At 42.3% G+C, this 20,802-nt stretch overlaps 1 protein-coding gene across 5 annotated transcripts in view; it reads right to left on the reverse strand.

Moving 5' to 3' along the window:
• kaznb (kazrin, periplakin interacting protein b) overlaps window positions 1-20,802 on the reverse strand; it is a 107,407-nt gene that overhangs the window by 60,761 nt on the left and 25,844 nt on the right. For all 5 annotated transcript variants that reach the window (XR_003751409.1, XR_003751410.1, XM_028998144.1 and 2 more), the window contains exons 2-3: window positions 20,256-20,413; window positions 97-280 (exon numbers count right to left, since the gene is read on the reverse strand). Coding sequence is in view for 3 of the 5 variants with exons in the window: in XM_028998144.1 (XP_028853977.1) it covers window positions 97-280; window positions 20,256-20,413 (342 nt within the window). In the remaining 2 variants the exon portion in view is untranslated. The remainder of the gene's footprint in view (window positions 1-96; window positions 281-20,255; window positions 20,414-20,802) is intronic.

A 20,802-nucleotide genomic window follows, 5' to 3' on the forward strand; every position in this document is an offset into this window, starting at 1 on the left:
TACTTTCATTGTTCCAGTGCAAGCACACACACACTTTCCCAGACTCTGTTTTGATAACACACACACACACACACGTTGCAGCAGTGCGGCCCTCACCGTGATGGTTGTGCTGGTTGTTCTCCAGGAGAGGGGGGTGGTTGGCGCCCAGTTCGGCCAGCCTGCGGCTGGTGGCGGACAGCTCGGAGCGCAGGTTGGTCACCTCCTGGCTGGCAGACTGGATGGCCCCATCGATCCGCTGAGCCAGCTGCTTGTTGTCTTCCATCATTTTAAGGATTTTCCCCTGAGGACCAAATCCACACAGAGCAGCATGGTGTCAAGTGGGCCGTCAAAAGGGGAAAGAGGAAGAAACTCTCTGGCTCTTCCCCCCCTTCCCCAGTTTGTTTCTCTCCACCTCCTCTGTCCCAGTTTCCGTGAAACATATAAATGAAATCTCTCTGTAAAGTAAACTCCCAGCTGTTAGTTCCTCTTGGTTCCGTCCGGAGGGCTGGAGATCAACCTGTTGTCTAACGCCGCAACTGTTTCAGCCGACTGGAGATAAAGTGCCGCCTGCCTAAATGTTTCAGCATAAGTGAGGAAGAGAGGGGGGAGAGAGAGAGAGAGAGAGAGCGAGCAGAGGACAGAGCGTGTGAAACAGTTCTACAGAGAGAGAGAGAGAAGCCCAGCGGGGAGAAGGGGAAAGTGAGAGTGCGCCTGCAGGAGAGAGAGAGAAAAAAAGTGTGCTCGATGCAGCTGCTCCTAGAAAGGACACAGTGCATTGAGAGATGACATGGACCCTTTTAAACGGAACGTACCATGTGCTGTGAGACTGTGGGGGAGCATGGGGAGTGAGTAGCAGAGTGCAGCTCTCTCCAAAACTCTCAGCTTCGTACACCCCAGACTCCCGATGAGGTTCGTAATGAGTGCGGAATCCGGGTCTTCTCATTCCCAGGGCCCACAGTCCGGTTCTGTAATTCTACTGGTGTGGCTGGAAGATCTTAACAGAAAATCTGTGCTTCTCTCTCCCTGTCCTTCACTGTCCCACCTAGTTCCCCCAATTCTCTTAATTACATATTCATCCCTTTGTCCCTAGAAAGCTCCCCCCCCCCTCCACACCAGAGGCCGGGGATTGGGGGATGGCACATCTCAGCGCAGAGGTAGGGAGGGGGGAATGCTGCAGCGTGGACAGCTCAACTTTGCAGCGCACACAGCGGCACTCTGTTAGCCGGACCAACAGGAAATGGGAACTTGAACTAGAATGGAGCTAATCAATGAGCTTGGGGTCACGGGTGCGTGCGGCTTTCCAGCGACTGTATGACCAGAGGGGGAATCAATATCGCACCATGAATGTCAAGTCTGTTTCTACTTTCATTTATTAATTTTTTCCCCCAGAACTAAATAAAAACACGCAGATAATGGATCTTTGTGAAGACACATCTTTTCAAAATTACAAAGGCGGATCGAAACATTTTACTTCAATGAACAAAAAACATTTACATCTATGGCATTTATCGGATGCCCTTTTCCAGAGCGACTTGCAGTTGCAGGGGCAGTCCCCCCTGGAGACACTCAGGGTTAAGTGTCTTGCTCAGGGACACAATGGTAGTAAGTGGGATTTGAACCTGTGACTTCTGGTCTTCTGGTTCTGCTGTTGACGTTTAACATTGTGTAGATCAGACTGGATCTAATGGGCTGCTACCTTTCAACCTTCCTGCATTACAGAGCACCATAATTGGCCTTTTTCACATACTTGCACAGACAGAGCTGAAAGGTCTTAAAATGGGAGAATCTTACACACCGCCAGTGGTACAGCGACCCACCTTCACACTGCAGCAAGGAGAATGGTGGATATACATGCCTGCATCACCCTGCTCTCTTTCTTCCCTTGTCTTCTCATCCCTCCCTGCGCCAGTGCGCTCTCTGTAAAAGAGCAGGGTGGGGCGGCTAGAGAGGGTGGGGGTACGTAAGAAGTTTTGTGGTTGGGATGCCATGTTATCAGAGGGCACAGAAAAAGCCACTGGGACTCTTGTCTTCTGAGCAGGACACACCACCCCCTTTCAGAGTGGAGGAAGATGCCCCCCAGCACAAGACAAACGCGCTGAAGATGGACAGCCAATGGGGGCAGTGTGGCAATACATTTTGTGATGTGACTTGCCTCACAGCTGGCTTATTGTTAATTTCTAACACTGCAAAAAAATTTATTTAACATACTGACTTTTATCATTTTCTTTTAAAAACATTCACTTGTTCACTACATATTCCAAGCCAAATAATGGTTTATTCACTATATAGTTCTCTAGCATCACCTCCAGTTCATCTTCAGGGATTTCAGAAATAATGACACCAAAAAAACTGATTGTAGAATAAAAATCAAACAATAAACAGCATATATTTTGAACAGCCGTTTTTTTTGTTACAGAGTTCATATCTGCTCAGAGCACATGCTCTACCTTTCCCGATTCTTCTATTACTTTTTGTTTAGATATTTTTTTTAGGTGTTATTAATGGAAAATGTAATTAAATTTGCCAGAAATGTGTGCAGTTAGAAAGGAGTATTGATAAACAGTCACCATAACCGTCTGGCTAAGTTAATTGAATATTGACTCCTCTCCAGAACACCAACCCCCCCCTTCCTTCCCAAATGGCTACGTGATGTACCAGTGTGGTCCTCTGTTTATACCAACTCTAATATGGTCTGCCTGAGAAAATCCAACTGCAGCCCTTTCCCCAGCAAGTGCATAAGTGGGAGTGTTAGTACCTATGGCCAATATATGGTCACCAATCCATCAAGTGTGCATCCCTTAGAGTGGCAGGAAACCAGAGAACCCAGAGGAAACCTATGCCAACATGGGAAGAGCATGCAAACTCAACACACACAAAGCCTGACCCCAGATTTGAACACACTAGTTGGTGCCTCTGATCATCTTGCTAACACTCATGATAAAAATGGGGGAGTTGGTTGAGGAGCACTTTCTTCTGCCAGATAATCGTCTCAGATGAGCTGTTATTTGCATCTAAGAAAATGCTGCTATGGGTGTAAAATGTTACTCTTACAGCTTCTACAGTGTGAGTACAAAAAGTAAACCATAGTCCAAGGGAACTCATTGACCCCATTCATGCCAATTCCCATGAGTGCACATCTGCATTCAAACAGTGAAGACTGATGCTTTTATTAAACAGAGCTTTCGGCAGGAAACTCCCTCCATGCAGAACAAGAATTCATTGAGATTTCTCTGCAGAGGCCTGCGCTTGTCGGGGATATAATGTACAGCACGGGTGGGGGGAGGCTGTTGTTTGGTTCCCATGGCCCGAGGAAATACAGAGGCAGACAGAGGAGCATTGATGGAGAAACACTGGCCAATGGAAGGATGAGGAAGGGATGGAGGACAGAAACTGGGCTCCAATTCTTCATTTCTCTCTTCTGGCCCTGTTTCCCTCCACCCCAATGACATAATTCTTAAAATAACACACACAAGTAACAAAGAGTGGGCCAAAGTGACCATCAAGGGTTGATGGGAATTCCAAGTCCATTCATTCATTAGTTTGTGTTTCAGGTGTGTAAGAACTCACCATTTATCTCATTTAGACAGGAATGACAGTTGTGAGGAGATGCGTGAATGGTTCCTTAGTTACTGTATACGCAGTCATCCCATCATCATGGACATAGTCCATACCCAAATCCAGGAGGGCCTGTGGTTTCATACCACGAGCAAACATCATCGACGGGGTATTGATGCATCAAACGAAACACCCGTCTCCCCGACAGCGCAGCTTCCACTCAGACACAGATAAACACAACTTCAAAGCAGGAGCTCAATGTTGACTCTGATAAGCGCTTCAGCCTGACAGGAGATAATAGCTTCTTCCCCCCAAGGATCTGTCGCCTCAGACTATCCTCTCTTTCCACATTCCCACATTTTTCACACATCCTGGGCAGAGCGTCAGATATCACCACACCGGTGACACGGCCTCTCCACCACCGATAACAGGTGCTGCCACCAAGGGAAAGACCGGAGGCTTCGATGAGGATTAAGATAAAGCAGAACTGCATGTGAGGTAATGAAGAAGGAGAACACTTGAGCTTGTTCTCCTTTCACCATGGGAACTGACGTATTTCTAGAACCTGAATCTGGCATGGAGCTGTTGTGTTGAAATGATGAATTTCAGCCATTTCACGTAATTTATTTTAAAACATAATAGTTTATAAAAAAGGAACGGTTGTCTACAAATTTTGAACAAGACTCAGCCCTTGCCTTCTCACATTATTCTCTCTGTCTGTCTGTCAGATGTATGGCACAGGGAGCAGGTTGAGAATAATGGGCTATAATGGTGCATTTGCTATGCTGGTGTAGGTGTGGTAACAAGGACATGTCAGCAATAGATCCTCAGTCTTATTATGGTCGCTGCCGCGGTGTAATTGCTCAATTGAGATGTGCGAGATGTGTGGCTGCTACTGACAACAAGATGACAAGATACCAGCAGAAAAGGCAGAGAGAATTTACAGCTGCTGCACGTGGTTCTCCACACTTATCCGGTGGAACCATTTTCAGAGGGCTGATGCTAACTGACGTCCGATATTAATAAAAGAAATATAAGTGCTGTGTGGCAGACAAAAGAAACCCACACCCCGCAGAAAATATTTCAAATGTTCCATCAAGACGACCTAAAGATAACCTTCCCTCACAGAATGAGAACTGTCTCCTCAGTGGCATTGTGTGTATGGATAGCTCTATTAAAACTTGTGTGAATTGTAAACTGTGGGTTTACAGAAAAAAAATCAATACTGTGAAAAGACCCTCGCCGATGGCAACGGGATGCGCTCAGAGCCGGTGATTCAAGAGGACAAAGTTCACAGTCAGACATCTGAACATCTGTGACCTCCACTGAGGACCATTAAAGGAAGGAAATGGACTGGTATATGTCTGATTCCAGCAATACATCTAAGAGCTGTGCAATGAGCTAAAAAGACTGGGAAATTAGTTGTTCGGTGCAAAGAATTAGTTGTTCGGTGCGCAAAAGGTAATTTATATGCAGTTAATTTTGATGACCATGGCTGATTTATAATAAAATTTAGCAATGTAGAATTTGAAATTATTAAAAAATGATAGATACAATGAAAAAAATGATTTATAATGCAAAAGTCCACAATGAGGTTTTCATGACTTTTGAAACAAAAGCTTAAATAAAAATAATAATTCTATTAATACAAGAATAACAATGTGTCACTGGAGGATTTTGGGGACGTATTTGCAGGCATGCTTGGAGCAAGGGGACAAGTCGTCACACGGGGAGTAGACACTGGAGGCGCTGGGGAGGAGGACCGGAGGCGTTTGGTCGAGGAGAGGGAGGCCGGAGGTGAGTTGGGATGGGATGGGATTGTAGCCATGGACACGCCGCAGCGCGGCAGGGAGGGAACTCGGGCTTCGTGGGGGGTAGCGGGGAGATCGTCTTGGCAAAAGGGGCAGGCAAACTCAATGTCAATGGGAGGCGAAGGTCGTGGTCTCGATGTAGAATCTCTCTCATTTCCGCTTCCGGGTCGTCATCTCTCTGGCTGGTCTGGTGCTCTCTGGGTCATAAAGGGACGGACATGGTCAGCAACAATACTCCGGTAGACTGTGGCATTGCAACGATGATCAATTAGTACCAAAGGGCCCAAAGTGTGCCAAGAAAATGTGGGGGGCAGGATGGATCCATGCTTTCATGTTGTTGATGCCAAATTCTGACCCTGTCACAGCAGAAATCGAGACTCATCAGACCAGGCAACATTTTTCCAATCTTCTATTGTCCAATTTTGGTGAGCCTGTGTGAACTGTAGCCTCAGTTTCCTGTTCTTAGCTGACAGGAGTGGCACCCGTTGTGGTCTTCTGCTGCTGTAGCCCATCTGCCTCAAGGTTCGACGTATTGTGCGTTCAGAGATGCTTCTGCATACCTTGGTTGTAACGAGAGGTTATTTGAGTTACTGTTGCCTTTCTATCAGCTTGAACCACTCTGGCCGTTCTCCTCTGACCTCTGGCATCAACAAGGCATTTTTGCCCACAGAACCGCCGCTCACTGGATAATTTCCCTTTTTCGCACCATTCTCTGTAAACCCCAGAGATGGTTTTGCATGACAATCTCAGAAGATCAGCAGTTTCTGAAATATTCAGACCAGCCAGTCTGGCACAGACAACCATGCCACGTTCAAAGTCACTTAAATCACATTCCCATTCTGAAGCTTGGTTTCAACTGCAACGGTTTTTCTTGACCATGTCAACATGCCTATATGAATGGAGTTGCCACCATGTGATTGGCTGATCAGTGCCAATGAGCAATTATATGTATATAGTTCATATATATAGTTCATAGTTTTGATGCCTACAGTGAGAATCTACCAATGTCATGAAAATAAAGAAAACACATTGAATGAGAAGGTGTGTCCAAACTTTTGGCCTGTACTGTATATAAACACTTTCTGCACAAAGAACACAAAGTTCTGTACAATGAGTGCTTCTACACTTTCAAGCTCAGCTGTGAAGGGAGGACTAGTGGACGATGCTGAAATTCACTGCACTGCAGATTCCCTTTGTGTAGCCCTGCAGTCATGTTCAGATGCAAACACACACACATTGCACACACTCTACAAGGCAGGAGTACTGCGGGGTGGCACTTTTTACTGCCCCCTGCTGGATCACCCATCACGAAACCCTTCATTCAGCCATCAGTCTCAGGCTATTTTCCCCCGTCATCTTTCTACTGCCACTTTCTATTTCTCAGTCAGCACGTGTCACAGCAACAGGCGATGTTTAAGAATGACGGAGTCCCGAAGCAATCGTGAGTGGTGTTGCCACCAGCTGCACGTGTCGCCACGCCCACTCAGCCTTCTCTGGAATGTTTAATTGATTTTCTTGCTTCCCTCATTGATCTATCCCCCCTCAGCCCCATACTGAATAGATACTAGTACAGCAAGAATCCTGGTTGCGGACACCAGCTTTCAAAAGAGAGATGGATGAAGGGATTTGCCAAGAATATTACAGTTCATTTGAACAAAAACACCTAAATTAGAGACAATTGTTGAATCTGGCAGTTTTATTTGTCCCTCAATTTCTTTAACCATTTTTTCCTTAGTCTGAAAACAAAGACTGCAGGGCTGTCCACCTCCTTTCCACTAATACAGGAAATCAAAGTGCCCCCAGACCCTGTCCCCCTGAACCAGCTGATGAAAGCCAGCTCTGAATCAAATCAATTTTTCCCCAGAAGGAACAGAAATACTTCGGAGCACCTTGTTGCTCTTCCCCTGTCATACCGCATTGCAACACAACTGAAAACATCCATAAGCATCCGATGCTTCTTCCCGCTCCTCTCATTTATCAGATTCTGCCTTCTTTGGTATATTTGCTGGGATGTCTGCTCTGATGAAAGGATCATTTACTGCACCAGTCAGGGGCAAGGAGTAAGGATAAATGGCAATTACCCCTGTGGATATCTCCGAGGATATTTTTAATGATCATCCTATCAGTTCTGCTTGATGTGAGGTGAGTCATTCTCTCCCTCCTCCCCATGAGACCAGCCATGATCAATCTGAGCTCAACGTTGCCATACTGTAACAAAGCCTTCCAGTTTGATTTATTACTTATATATTTTTTTTATTAACTAATCAACAAAGCTGCTCTTGCCTGTCTCACTACAGGGTGGAGCGGCATGATGTCAATTTGGTCAGAAGAGTGAGAAGAGCTCAGAAGAGTTGGTCAGAAGAGCTCAGCAGTAAGAAAAAATTAATTTTGAAACAAAAGCTTAAATAAAAATTATTGATACAAGAATAACAATGATCACACATTATGCCTGATGCCTAGAATCTAATGCAGCCATTCACAACATCACAAATGTTGCAGGCCATTTTGCTGAATGCTGATATTCACCTGCCACCTGTGAGTAAGATGATGGCTAAGATGACGTATTGCTCAAGACCATTATATCCGGTTTTTCGTCAATAGAATGTAGAGTAAATGAGTCATTCATTCACATAATTCATATACATTTAACACTCTGTAGAACTAGTTTGTATTGAAATGAACACTGGATTGTAGAAAAAAATATTTCACCTAGTCTAACCATTTTGATCTTCTGATGAATCACTTTTAGAGGCATATACATTTCTCCTAAATGAATATCTTTTTTGCTAGCAAGGAATATTTAATTTCTGTAATGGCTCATCTGCATGATATTCACATCTCACCATGGGGGCTGTGGCCCACACTTTCTATTCAAGCTGCGTAAGGGCTCAACTAATGCACCAGTGTACCCGCAGCGCATGAATTGGAAGACAGTTGCGTGTAATTGATGTGGCAGTGAAGGCCACTGAAGAAGAAGAAAAAAGATACACGCTGTGCAAGTATCTAATTTGGTAGAAGTCTAATATCATGTAGTAAATGTGTTTCAGTTGGAAAACTAGACATCAATCTATGTATCTGATATAATCTGATATAAATGAATGATGTGTCAAGTATACCCTGCTGCAAAGCCAGCCTAAGATGAGCAGGTGGATAGTAAATATTCTGCTGACTTACTGTTTATTAGGGAAAATCAGTTAGTTTGAGTCTTGAGCTGACCACCATGGGTGCTCACCCTGTTGTCTCCCAAAAGGTTTATTTTGAATTTAGTAAAAAAAAAAAAACTATTTATCATTTTAGAATGCTGCTGCTATAAGCATAATGCCATACATTATTGAATGGCCTGTGCCTTTTTATTATTATGTTGTTCCTACATTGCATCTGTTTGCCCTGTGACTACAGCATTAGTAAATGAAATAATCGCTCCATATCACATTAATATGCAGGCAAGGTGTGACAACAAAAAACACTTTCACAGACAAAAAATGAAGAAAAAAACCCAAACAAAACACATCAGTACGTTTGGTTTTGATGTAACCAGGTTGTGCATCTTTTTAGTCTGAAAGCATCATAAAATGCTGCACTCAGCACATGCTGTATTCTTTCTGAATAATTCCACTCATACAGTCTATAGGATAGCGGAGCTGAAGGAATCAGGATAAATAAAGTTGTGCCATTATAAAACTGTATTTTTGAGTATTAAAAATGTAACTGAGTATTTTTGGAACACATTCATTGATTAAAAATTGACAGAGATGTGAATCGCATTTTTATTTTTTTGCACAATCGTTTACGTGTAAGGAAACAGACCCGTAATCATAAGGTTGCTAGATTGAATCCAGAACTGCCAAGGTGCCACTGAGCAAAGCACCGTCCCCGCTCACCAAATGCCTGCTCACCAAGGGTAACGAATTAAAAGCAGAGTACACATTTTGTTGTGTGCACCATGTGCTGTGCAGTGTTTCACAATGACAATCACTTCACTTCATGACAGTAAACTACACAGGCTTCAAATATTTCATATACCTGCATGGCTCTGATACAGAGGTGAGTGGATTTGTGGGGTGTGGTTTCTGTCAGGCTAGCCTGTAAAAGGCAGTGTAGTGTGTGTCGTCTGAATTATAGAGACCAGTTCGTCCTGAACCACCTACGGATCTACTGCACTCAGTCGGCTTCCAGGGTAACCAGTGTGTCTGTCAGTCGATGGATGAGAGCAGGGATTTGGAGCAGCCGAGGAGTTCCTGCACAGCCTCCTACCTGACCAATTCAGGGCCAATTCAACTCCCTGCTTGGTGGGAATGCACTTTTCTATTAAAGATAAATCTTCTTTCAGTTCAGATACGCATAACTTCATTCAGTAATATTTTTATATTTTGGAGGTTAAAGATTTATGCTAGATTTCCTGAAAGGTCCAAGAAGAGACAATATTTGCACATTTTTTGCACTGGCTGGGTTTAAGCAAAAAGTTTTACCCAGTATTATCCTACTTTAAAAACTGTAAAAAAAATATAATGCTGCATGTGCCCCATCCCTTGGCATTAATTGAGCATGATAATCGGATACCACTTCTAGGTTGTATATTTTATATGCTTAGTTTCAACCTTTCTCTTGGCCAAAACTGATTTGTATTTCTTTATGAACATTAGGTTCTCTTGGACTAAAGGTTAAAAGCAGTGGAATAGCATGAACCTGTCGGAAATAGACTTTTAAATATTAAAGGTAATAACAGGCTTAAATTACAGCCAACCTGGATGCTCCAGTACCTCTGGAATCATTTTCTCTTTACTCCTCTCCAGGTTAATTGGTCATATGCAAATACAGTTAACATAATAATACAGCGGTTTAATGAGGTAGTTTGTCTAAAAAGGGAGCATGACTCCTTCCACCGGCTTTTGACACTAGCATAAGAAATGTTCCGGTCATCCTGGATGAGCTTGTGCTATGCAAATGTGATGTAACCTGCAATTAAGGTTGCATTTTAATGTGAACTGAAAAAAATAAAAAGAAAGATAGCCAAAAGCTATCAGCACAAACAAGCACCACAATAAGGAATGTATAATTAGGAATTGTAGACCGATAAGGCTAAACACCCAGATAAAACACTATCTGCACAAGGTTTGTATTGAGCCAATGCAACAAAGCACATGAGAATACCAAGGAATGCAATCATTACTCCAGCTTGCTCAGTTGCTGTGTATTGAAATGTGTTGTAACTCTGTTGCATAACCTTACAGACCATTGTGCTCTGAAATGTAAGACTGCAGTAAAGTCATACAGTAGCAAATAGGGTATTGGAACATTTACAGAATTAATCAGATGCCCTTATCCAGAGCAGCTTACAATGAGTATTTACAGGGACAATCCACCTGGAGTCCCCCTCAGGGACACAAAGGTACTAAGTGGGGTTTGAACCTGATTCTTCTGGACCAAGGGCAGGTTTGTTACATTCTAGGCTACTACAACCCAGTAGCCTATACTGGATCTTAAAAATAAAAGCAAATGAACAAAACACTAGAAACAGAAGGGAACAATTGCAGTTATGAAGTAACCATTACAGTAACCCTGGAGATTAGACACTGCTAAGAGTACTTTGGTTCTATATCATTAGCTCTGTTATTAAGAAAGGAAAACTAGATTTAACTACTGCTGCCGGGAGCAATATTTTAAAACATCCGTAAAAATAAGAGAATGACGTTGCATTCACAACATAAAAGGTTGTCTGGGTTAACTGGCCAACGCCTCAATTCGAGGACGGAAGTGGAGGCCTTAGGCCCAACTAAAGTCAGTTTCAAAGAATGCCCAAATTGGACATTCTGTTGAATTATATTATTACAAAATATTTCTACACTAATCTGAGCTATAAAAGATATTGCACAAATTTCCTCGTTTTGTTTTTATCTCACCACCGGTTATCTGTTTATGCAAATGAGCCCTCTGAGATAAAACATCAGCAGGTATTAATGGACTGAAGAAGTGAAGATTCAGTGCAACGTATTAAATTTGTCCCCAGGGCATTGGGACTTACTGCCTTGTGTAGTCACATGAGCTCATTTCATATTCCAGGGCACAGTGTCTTTGAAAAATTAAATTACAAAGTACACCACCCATGTCCTTAACAGCACAGCCTTAAGGGAAGAGCAGGCATATTTAATTCCACTGTCAGTCCTCCGATATGCAGAACCAGTAGCCTTGATGAAGTGAGAATGGGGGCCACTGATTAAAAATGAAACGTGTGATTGCTGTTCCGACGATTAATTCCACAATAAAGACAAAAGTGGTGCTGAAATGATGGTTTAGAAGTGCATATACCGAATACTGCAAACAACATTGTGCATGTTTTGCTTTCATCTATATGCACAATTTATGTCAAAAATATTAATATATCCCTCATTCACTCACTAACTCACAATCCTTAACTGCTTAGTCCTGTTACTCAGCTCAGCTCACACACTCACACCTACTGTCAATTTAGACTTCCCAATTCACCTAGTGTGCTTGCCTTTGGATGGCAGGAGGAAACCAGAGAACCTTGAGGAAACCTGCACAAACATAATCAATTTAATTTAGATATTTGACCATTCATCAAGTTGTATTTCAATGAGTGTATGTACTGGATTTAAAAAGACAAGTTTATTGTGACTGAGTCTTCATTGATCCTACTCTTCTCAGTTCTGCATTCCTTCTTTTTTTTAAGTGAAAGTGAAGAGATTGCCATTATGATGCACAGCAGCACAGCACACAGTGCACACAAATGTGTCCTCTGATTTTAACCCATCACTTTAGTGAGCAGTTGGAGGTCATGACAGGCGCCCGGGGAGCAGTGTGTGGGGACGGTTCTTTGCTCAGTGGCACCTCAGTGGCACCTTGGCGGTTCAGAATTCGAACGGGCAACTTTCTGATTACGGGCCGCTTTCATTAACCACTAGGCCACCACTGCACCATATAAATTTTGTACAGTGCATTGATAAACTTCATTAAAAGTAGCGCATATAATGGTTTATATTCATGCCAAGCTACATATTCAGCATATAAATATGCAAAAGGAAAAACTGTTTTGAAATGGTTGAGGGTGTGATAAGGTATTTAGATACTTGTGGGTGGCATCTAGAGCTATGGAGGTTATGCATACAAGGTACTAGAAATGAGCGAAAGCTCCACACTGTGGATGATGAATCCATTTAAAAGAAATTTTTACCAACAGCCACAATTAAGATATACCTTCAGAGCAAATGGCAGACAAATTTGTCAAACCGATTCACACATAGTTTGACAAACTCCTCAAGTGCCTGGCTGAGGACAGGGAAACAGCTTTCTATTAAACTTTTATCAGTTGGTTGTCCGCAGCCATCCTCAGCAGAATAATTTCCAGATAAAGGAGTACACTTCAGATTGAAGCGCCTCAGGCTAGACTCTGCCTGGTTGGCCTCCTAAACAGATTGCTTCTGTCTGGGAATCTGATCGAGGGGGAGTGTCATTTGCTGTTTCTGACTGACAGCAGGAAGTACTTTGTAGCCCACCGTGGGGTCAAGGGAAAGTTCTGGGGGTGATGCACTCGAACACCAATCTCCCCGGTCTTCAGGAATTCTCCTGTGAATTGGTTCCGTGTCTGGAAAATTGACTTGATCGTGGCAAGGAAGACTGAAAAGAGGAAAAGTGAAAAGATTCAAGGAACTAATTATTTCTCCACTTATCTTTACCCAGGTGTGATTGACTAGTGCACTCAATCTGAAAACTTCAATTAGGCCAGAAACAGTGAATGAATAGCAGGATCAGTACAACATTTCCATGATTCTTTAGCCTGAAATATGCCATGCCTAATTTTTTTTCCACATGTATAATATTCGCAGTTTAAAACGATTCCTTGGAACACACGGTGGACAGAGCAAAAAATGCTAAAACCATCATTAACAACTTCTCTGTAAATAAAATCAAGATGACAAATTTGTAAACAACAAAAAACATCCACAAACCAGAGACCCACATTGCCAATGTGCCCAAGGATTGGAGTTGAACAGCTAAAATGCAGTTCAGTACACTGTGTGATGCCTCGGTGCCCTGGCATCTATTCACATGAGTCCTAATCACCCACAGGGTTATTGTAAGACTGTGTACTGCCCGCCTTTGTCATGCATTGGGGATCTGACACTGTTTCATTGTGGATCTGACACTGTTTCTTTTTCCATATAACACTTAGCTCAATTTAGCTCAAAATGTCAAGTTTTTGCATCTCCCTCACCTCAGCCACGCATGGCACAACACACTGTTTCTATCTGTTCTTGTCCTAATTAAGTAGTAGGAATGCTTGTAAATGAAAACAAATGGATGAGCAAGTTAATTTGTTGGATTCGTAGTGATTTAATTTGTAGTAAATGCAGCAGACAGTCACTTGGGTCTCAAACAATATGTCTTTGGATTCTACCATTATTACATCAACAGCATCTAACTCGTCCCGGCAGCAGCATCCAGCTGTGCAAAAGCTAATGAGCTTCATTGGTTTCTGCTGTGAATTGATCCATTTTCCCCTTGCTGGTTGGCAAAATTATTCAGCATGAACAGGTTGTCTGACTCATGACTTAAATAAGAAAGCATGGCAGGGTTTGATCAGAAATGCATTTCTTCTGGAGTGTCACAGAGTTGTAACAAGACATGCAAGCCAATGAAGTCTTCTACCCACCTCCACATTTTCTAAAATACTAATTTATAACATTTTCAGGAGAAATAATAATGAAATAGATTTATTTAGCAGATTTCTGGATACACAGTCCCCGGTGTTTCCTCTGTACTGCCAAGCTGCCCCAGAGGAAGCAGGATGCAATTCAAACCCCACCAGATCAATATCAAGACCGTACAATCTATTCAATCATCAGACCTTGTCTCACAAAGTTCTTTTTAATCTTGATAGGTCAATAACTAATTAAAGCAGATATTCTTCCCAAGCTTTTTTAATTGAAATGATAGAATTAGCATTCTTAATCTGTTTTATTACAGTTTTTCTCAGTTGCTTTGGTGCATTTCTTTTGGTATACTTAATGCAAATGGAAAAACATCATGGATGACAAGCAAAAGCAAGTAGCCTCTTCAAAATCATTTGTCCATGCCTCAAAAGCAAGTATTTACATTGCCGAATATGTCAGTGCCATCAAAATGCCAGGTCCATCAATCATCGTCAATGGACATGACAGCCATAATGTCATGTTATCAATATAAAATTGCCACAATCCAATAGTTTTCTGATGCACAAAACATCTGAATGACAAAGGCAGGAAATATAAAAATACAAAACACTAATTGAGGGAGAAGAATATTTTATTAATTGCAAAAAAAATATTTCAATGCTTTCTACACCCTCTGGTGTTATATCCCCACATGCAGCTTCCATGCCAGCAAGCAGTGTCCTTTGTGTATACCTTCCACCTCCAAGGTAGAACTCCTCAATATGTTTATTTTGCCCATGTTTGTGTTGTCTTGTGTCCCGTTTGAAATATACAATTTTCTTGAATCTTGAGATGAGGGAAAGGCAACACAAGCAGGCAGAGAAGCATGAAGGAAAAAACAGGAACAGTCTTACTAGTATGTAGGATGCTGGTGAAGGCAAATAAAGACACTGGCGGTGGCCCCTCCAGGGCCGACCCCCGAAGGCCCCTGGAGTGGAGTCAGTACAAGAAACAGCATGGTTCTAGTTTCAGATCTGGACCACGTTGGGATAGGACATAACCAGCGGCCACATTTGACGCAACCACTTCCATGACAGATGGGAGTGCAGGATCCAAGTGTTGCATAATGGGTGGAGTGGTGAAACGATGACACAAGGACTGGAAGGCTTGGATGGCAGTGAGAGTCATGTGGAAGGGGCATGCAGAGGTCTTTGTGAAAGCAAAGAGCAGGGCTGCAAATGCACTGTAGTCATGGATGAAGCGACGATAGAAATTGGAGCTGCTTGAGCGTCGTGGTGAGGGGCCACAATGCCACCGCTAAGAGCTCAAGAGGGCGGTGTTGGTGAGGGGCAAAATTGTCAATTTTTTGACAGTGATTTTATTAACACACCATCCTTCTTATAGACAAAGAAGAACCCTGCCGAGGCCAGTGAGGTGGAAGGTCGGATGGTCTGCCATGTGCACAATGACTAAAGGCTGTGGGAATTGTTTTGAAAACTGCAATTCTGATGCGATAAATGCGCACAAGCAACTGAGAAAAACCGTAAACCTTGGCAATTATGATATTAAAATAGTCATTAGGTATAACTATATGTCATGGCCACCACCTGACCTCCGGCCCACCAGAGGTCTCACGGAGAACCACGCCCTGGACAAACTGGAAGAGCGCCACACCCACATCACCAGGCAGTATAAAATGGCAGAACAAGACAGAAACAAGTGCAAACTCATTCGCTGATTTGTCTCATGTTTGCTGTAAGCCTTACCTCCATTGCTTTGATTTCATGCCGACCCCCTATGACTGGACTATTTCTATGACTTGACTCCTCTCCAGCTTGTAATGAGAACTGGAATTTTGATTAGAGTATAATTTAGTACTAAATAAATTTAATTATTCAGTAAATAGCTGGCTAATGTCCTGTTGTTTGAAGCCATTTTGCACATTACTGCTTTATTCAGACCCTCAGCAACCAAGAAAACCAATTTCATTCCGCAAAGTGGTTGTCAACACTGTTTCAATTAATGATGAACAATATGGTCAACAGAATTACTTCCTCAGTGTTTTTCATCCCTGACAAAATTTGCACTGAATAATTCCTCACAAAATCAGCTTGTGCAACAGTGGAAACCAAATTGCACGCTCATGATGTTTTTTTTCACATTATACCAAAGCATTATCCATCTTCTGCCTGACATGAAAAACTTTTCATATGAGATTCTTGATTCTGGAAGTTTGTTAATATTCATATAGACATGACAGTTCGGTTGGTTCCATCTGTAATTAACCTGATGGTGCCTTGATTTTAGAATCTGTGTAATTGAAATTCATATATATATATATATATGTTTTAACTTTATGAATAATTTTGTGCAGTGCAATGGGCAAGTGAACATAAGCTAGCCAATTAAATTTGTTCTATCGGCTATTTCAGTCTCTTTGCATTCGTGGGACCGCATCCTAGCAGCTTAGCTAAAGGGTCTTCCATCTGTCTTTTGGCCCAGCTTCCTGTTCCACCACTGTGTGCCTGCATGACTCGGAGGCATCGCCTCTGTTCTATACATGGACACCCGCTGCCATGGTGATAAGGCAGGCCAAGTAGTCTTTGATCTGCATGTGATGCTCACTGCTGGGAGATGACATCACACTCAGCCAGCACTGAGAGCACTGGCTTTCCACGCACTCTGTGCAACCCAAGGACAGAGAGCCTCCGAGCCTCGCTTCCCCGCTCGAAGAAGAGGTTGAATTTCAATTACACAGATTCTAAAATCAAGGCACCATCAGGTTAATTACAGATGGAACCAACATATATATATATATATATATATATATATATATATATATATACACACACACACACACACACACACACACACACACACACATATATACATATTAAAATCCCATTCTAGTAAGGATCACACAATTTCAGAAATATATTTAATGTCGAAAATTTCATATTGCAATAACAATCTTTTTCATGAAGTAAATCAAGCTCAAGTTCAGTATTCACTAAGAACATATGTATCAAACAGCCTTATTCGATTAAACAACTTGCCTTCGCTGATTGCACAGACCTGTTTCATTTGTTTAGTGCACCCCCAATCCTTGCTGTTACAGTAAGGAGCCCATGGCTTGATGACTGGCATAAAGAGGACCTGTTCCTGTTGTGGTTGCCCTCAAGTTGTGTAACAGCAGAATCCCATATGAGCATAGATAGCAGCAGCAGCAGATATTGCTCACTTTCTCACTTAAGCAAGTCAAAATGTATTCCATTTACATAAATCATGTTGGTACAATACCATGAGCAGTAAGCTGCAGGCCCTTGCAGATGCAAATCCAGTTGGGCCACTTCAAAGTGACTGGCAGATGCAAAGACTCGCTTCTCTCTTTTCTTCACAAAGTAAGTGGGCAGAGCTGGTGAAGAGAAAGAAATGGCCGCTCGGTACAGGGGGGTCTTTAAAATGTTTTCTGATATTAACTATTCTAAATCACATATGAATGTAGACCCCCTTCTACATTCATCAACAGAGCAAGACATTAGCGAAATCCCTGACAATAGTGTACAGAGGACAGAGTTTGCAAATGCAACCTTGAACAAGGGATTCAGTCATTGTGAAGCTGAACAACTGGCCATGTGTGTGAAGGTCACAGAAGAAAAGTCACATCTGTTTTGCTGTGTAATGGAAACACAAAATGACCTTTTTCAGCAGTATGCTGTTAAATATGGTAAATATGGATTTCTGAGGTGACAGAACTTGCATTAAAGTGTGGATGAAAGAAGTACACACCAACAACAAAGGTAGTTTCTCTTCTACACCAAAATTATTATCCCCCTTATGAAATTTGACAACCCAATTAGATAATTTCTCCATGAGAATGACCATTAACAATAAGTGTTTTGAAGAAAAAACAAATAACAATGTCCACTAATTTTAATTAGCATATTTGATTGTTACACCGAGTTGAAAAAAGAAAGGGCAAAATTGAGACATCCCAAATTATTAGCTCCCTGGCCATTAGTAATCAATAGTGTAACCTTTCTGACTCAAAACTGACACTAGTTTCTCAGAGTAGTTCTTTACTAGGTTGGCACAGGAACTGGTTTCCTTTGTCTTTGGCATGGTGAGTAACAGTCGTCCCTCTCACGCCTTTTCCTTGGAGTCTTTTTAAGCTGATTGAACGTTGTTAGGAAGCCAATTGACTTCATAGGTGTGGTTTCAATGCTGATTTGTTAATTACTGTAGGTGTATTTAGGAAGCAAACATTCAGATTGGGCAAGTATTTTTCACCAACCCATTTTGTCACTATATTTGATAGAAAGCAAGCCTAAAAATGAGTTTATATATAACAAAACCCACGAAATAGCACTGTGGAAAGTTTCATCAATGCTGCAAACACTGGTAAGAAGTTTAGGAAAATGGTTAATAATTCCTGGGGGCTAATCATACTGGCCTGAACTGTAATACGTGGTGCTTTTATCTATTTCTGTAGATCCTGAGGAACCCTTTAACCTTACACTAGTGAACAAACCACTATTGTTAGTGTGTAGTGCTGCACAACTATTGTCTATTGTGAATTTTTGTGTTTAGTTTGGATACGATCTGTTGTCTGAAAATCGTGAAATCAGTGAAACCCTCCCTGAAAAATATTTAATTATAGAAATTATTACACCAGCAGAGTGGGAGGCTGAAGACTTGGCATGTCCCCTGCACGTTGGACATTTTTTGCTTTAAAGAGTGTTGTCTAACAAGTTGAGTCGCAGTGGAAACGTCTGCTCATCCATCATCACACTTTTACCATTTCCTGCCTGAAAACAGACGGACTGGAGGCTAACAATCTTTCAGTGCAGCTTTGCATATGTTCTAGCACAGCTGAAGGCAAAGGCCTCTCACTGAATCGCTCCAACTTTAATCAATGGTGACGCCACTCAGACAATATCTGCAGGAAAATGAGGGAAAGAGCCCTTATCAATCACACAGGATCATGATGCAGTTAATTGATTAGCCCAATCCATCACCGTGACATGGCCTCGCAAACATTTATCAGAATACAGAAAAAGAGCAGGTATAAGGTATAAGCGCGCTGAGGCAAATGTTCATCTGTCAAATGCAACGCTTGGGCTGGCTCATGGGATTTTTTGTAATAACGTGTCTTCAACAACACTCTGTCTTTCGCCAGTCAGATACTGTACGAGCCCATAAACATTTCCAGAAGACCAAGAGGGCAGATTACAGAGCTCAGGAAGCGGCCTTTTTAAAAAGGCAGTGACAGCCATTGTGTTGGGATCTGGCATTTCCTTAACATACATCCTGGGAATGAAGAGAGGAAACGATTCAGTGATTCCACAAGAGGAGGACCATGCATTCCTCCAGAACAACAGAACAGAAAGGTAATGGTTGAGAGAATTTTTATGTTTTTCGCTACAGTATCCCGCATCCCTGCGTTCCTGCTCAGAAAAGTGAGACCTGCGCCTGTGAATATTCTATTCAGAGCCCGACTTCCAGCAACATAATGCCCATGACTGCAGCGCTCATGTTGTCAAGGCAGGGGATCCGGCTAATGGTTTTGAACAGTTCATTTTAATCGAGAGCTTCAGAGGGATGAAACACATTAAATTATTTATACTCTTCTTTGAACGAGGTGACATTCAATTATTCAAATGCCGACATTTAAAACTGGTCCTGCGTACCATGTGCTGCGTACACTGAACCTGTAGCTGTTACCCCTGTGGATGTGGGAACGAGGGGCAGCAAAACAGAAAATGAGAGAGGAAGGAAGAACGCAAGCGACCCAGAGACACAGCTCTGTAACCCTACATTATCTGACGATGGCATTAAATGGTGGAATAAAGAAATAAGCCGAGACTCTTTTGGCTGCCCCCTCTTTCACATCGAGGTGACCTGAATGATCTTCGGCCTTCTGATTCTTCTGTGGATGCTCAGATAATTACAATGTGTACCATAGGTCAAACGCTACCTCCAAAATTATGTAACGCTTTCAAATTCAGAGGGCAGGTGTAGAAATGAGCTGTTTTCTTATCTGTATGCACATTGAATGGGTGCTCCAGAATGGACCTTTGGTCCATTTGGTCCAAAAGATTATCAAATCACCCCTGAAACCTGTTATACAGGCAGATACATCGTTCTCTTGTTTTCAGAGAATGAGCCGCACCATCTGCTAGTATGTCTGCAGGTATAATTAGCATCTTGCAGTCATCACGTGCCAGAATCGATAGTGCTAGGTGACTGACAGGCCTACCTGGGCGTCCATGAGCAGATGCCTCATCAGAGCCATGGACTGCTTCAGGGTGTCCTTCTCAGTGGGCAAGAAAGCTTCTTCAGCATGGGTCAGGGAGTTGGGCCGGTTTACCATGAAATGGGCAATCTGGTCGTTCAGGCTGTTCAGGGACTGCACCGCTGTAGGGGGTAAAAACACAGCAGCAGCCTGTCAGTCAAAAGTATGCATTTAAGTAAGGCATAAAATACAAGCAAACAGGCTATGTCAATTTAGCACACGTTTGCTAGCATGGCAGTTGCTAAAATAAACAAATTCAGTGTTTTACAAGCATATTTAGAAATGCCCTTGTTTTTGACAAGTTGAAAATAACTGTTAATGAATTTAATATCTGCACAAATGAAGTCTGTGACAATAAAAGCTTACAAGAAAACCCTTCCGCAATTGCCTTAGTGCAGCTGAAAACAGCACCAATTAAAGAAGCAATGAAAACTGACCTTCTTCTCAACTGGTTCAGTGTATGGCACAGAATCAACAACACATTCAGTTTTTCACATTGTTCAGTGACTAC

Source organism: Denticeps clupeoides, chromosome 12 (genome assembly GCF_900700375.1).
Source record: "Denticeps clupeoides chromosome 12, fDenClu1.1, whole genome shotgun sequence".
NCBI classification, from domain to species: Eukaryota; Metazoa; Chordata; class Actinopteri; order Clupeiformes; family Denticipitidae; genus Denticeps; species Denticeps clupeoides.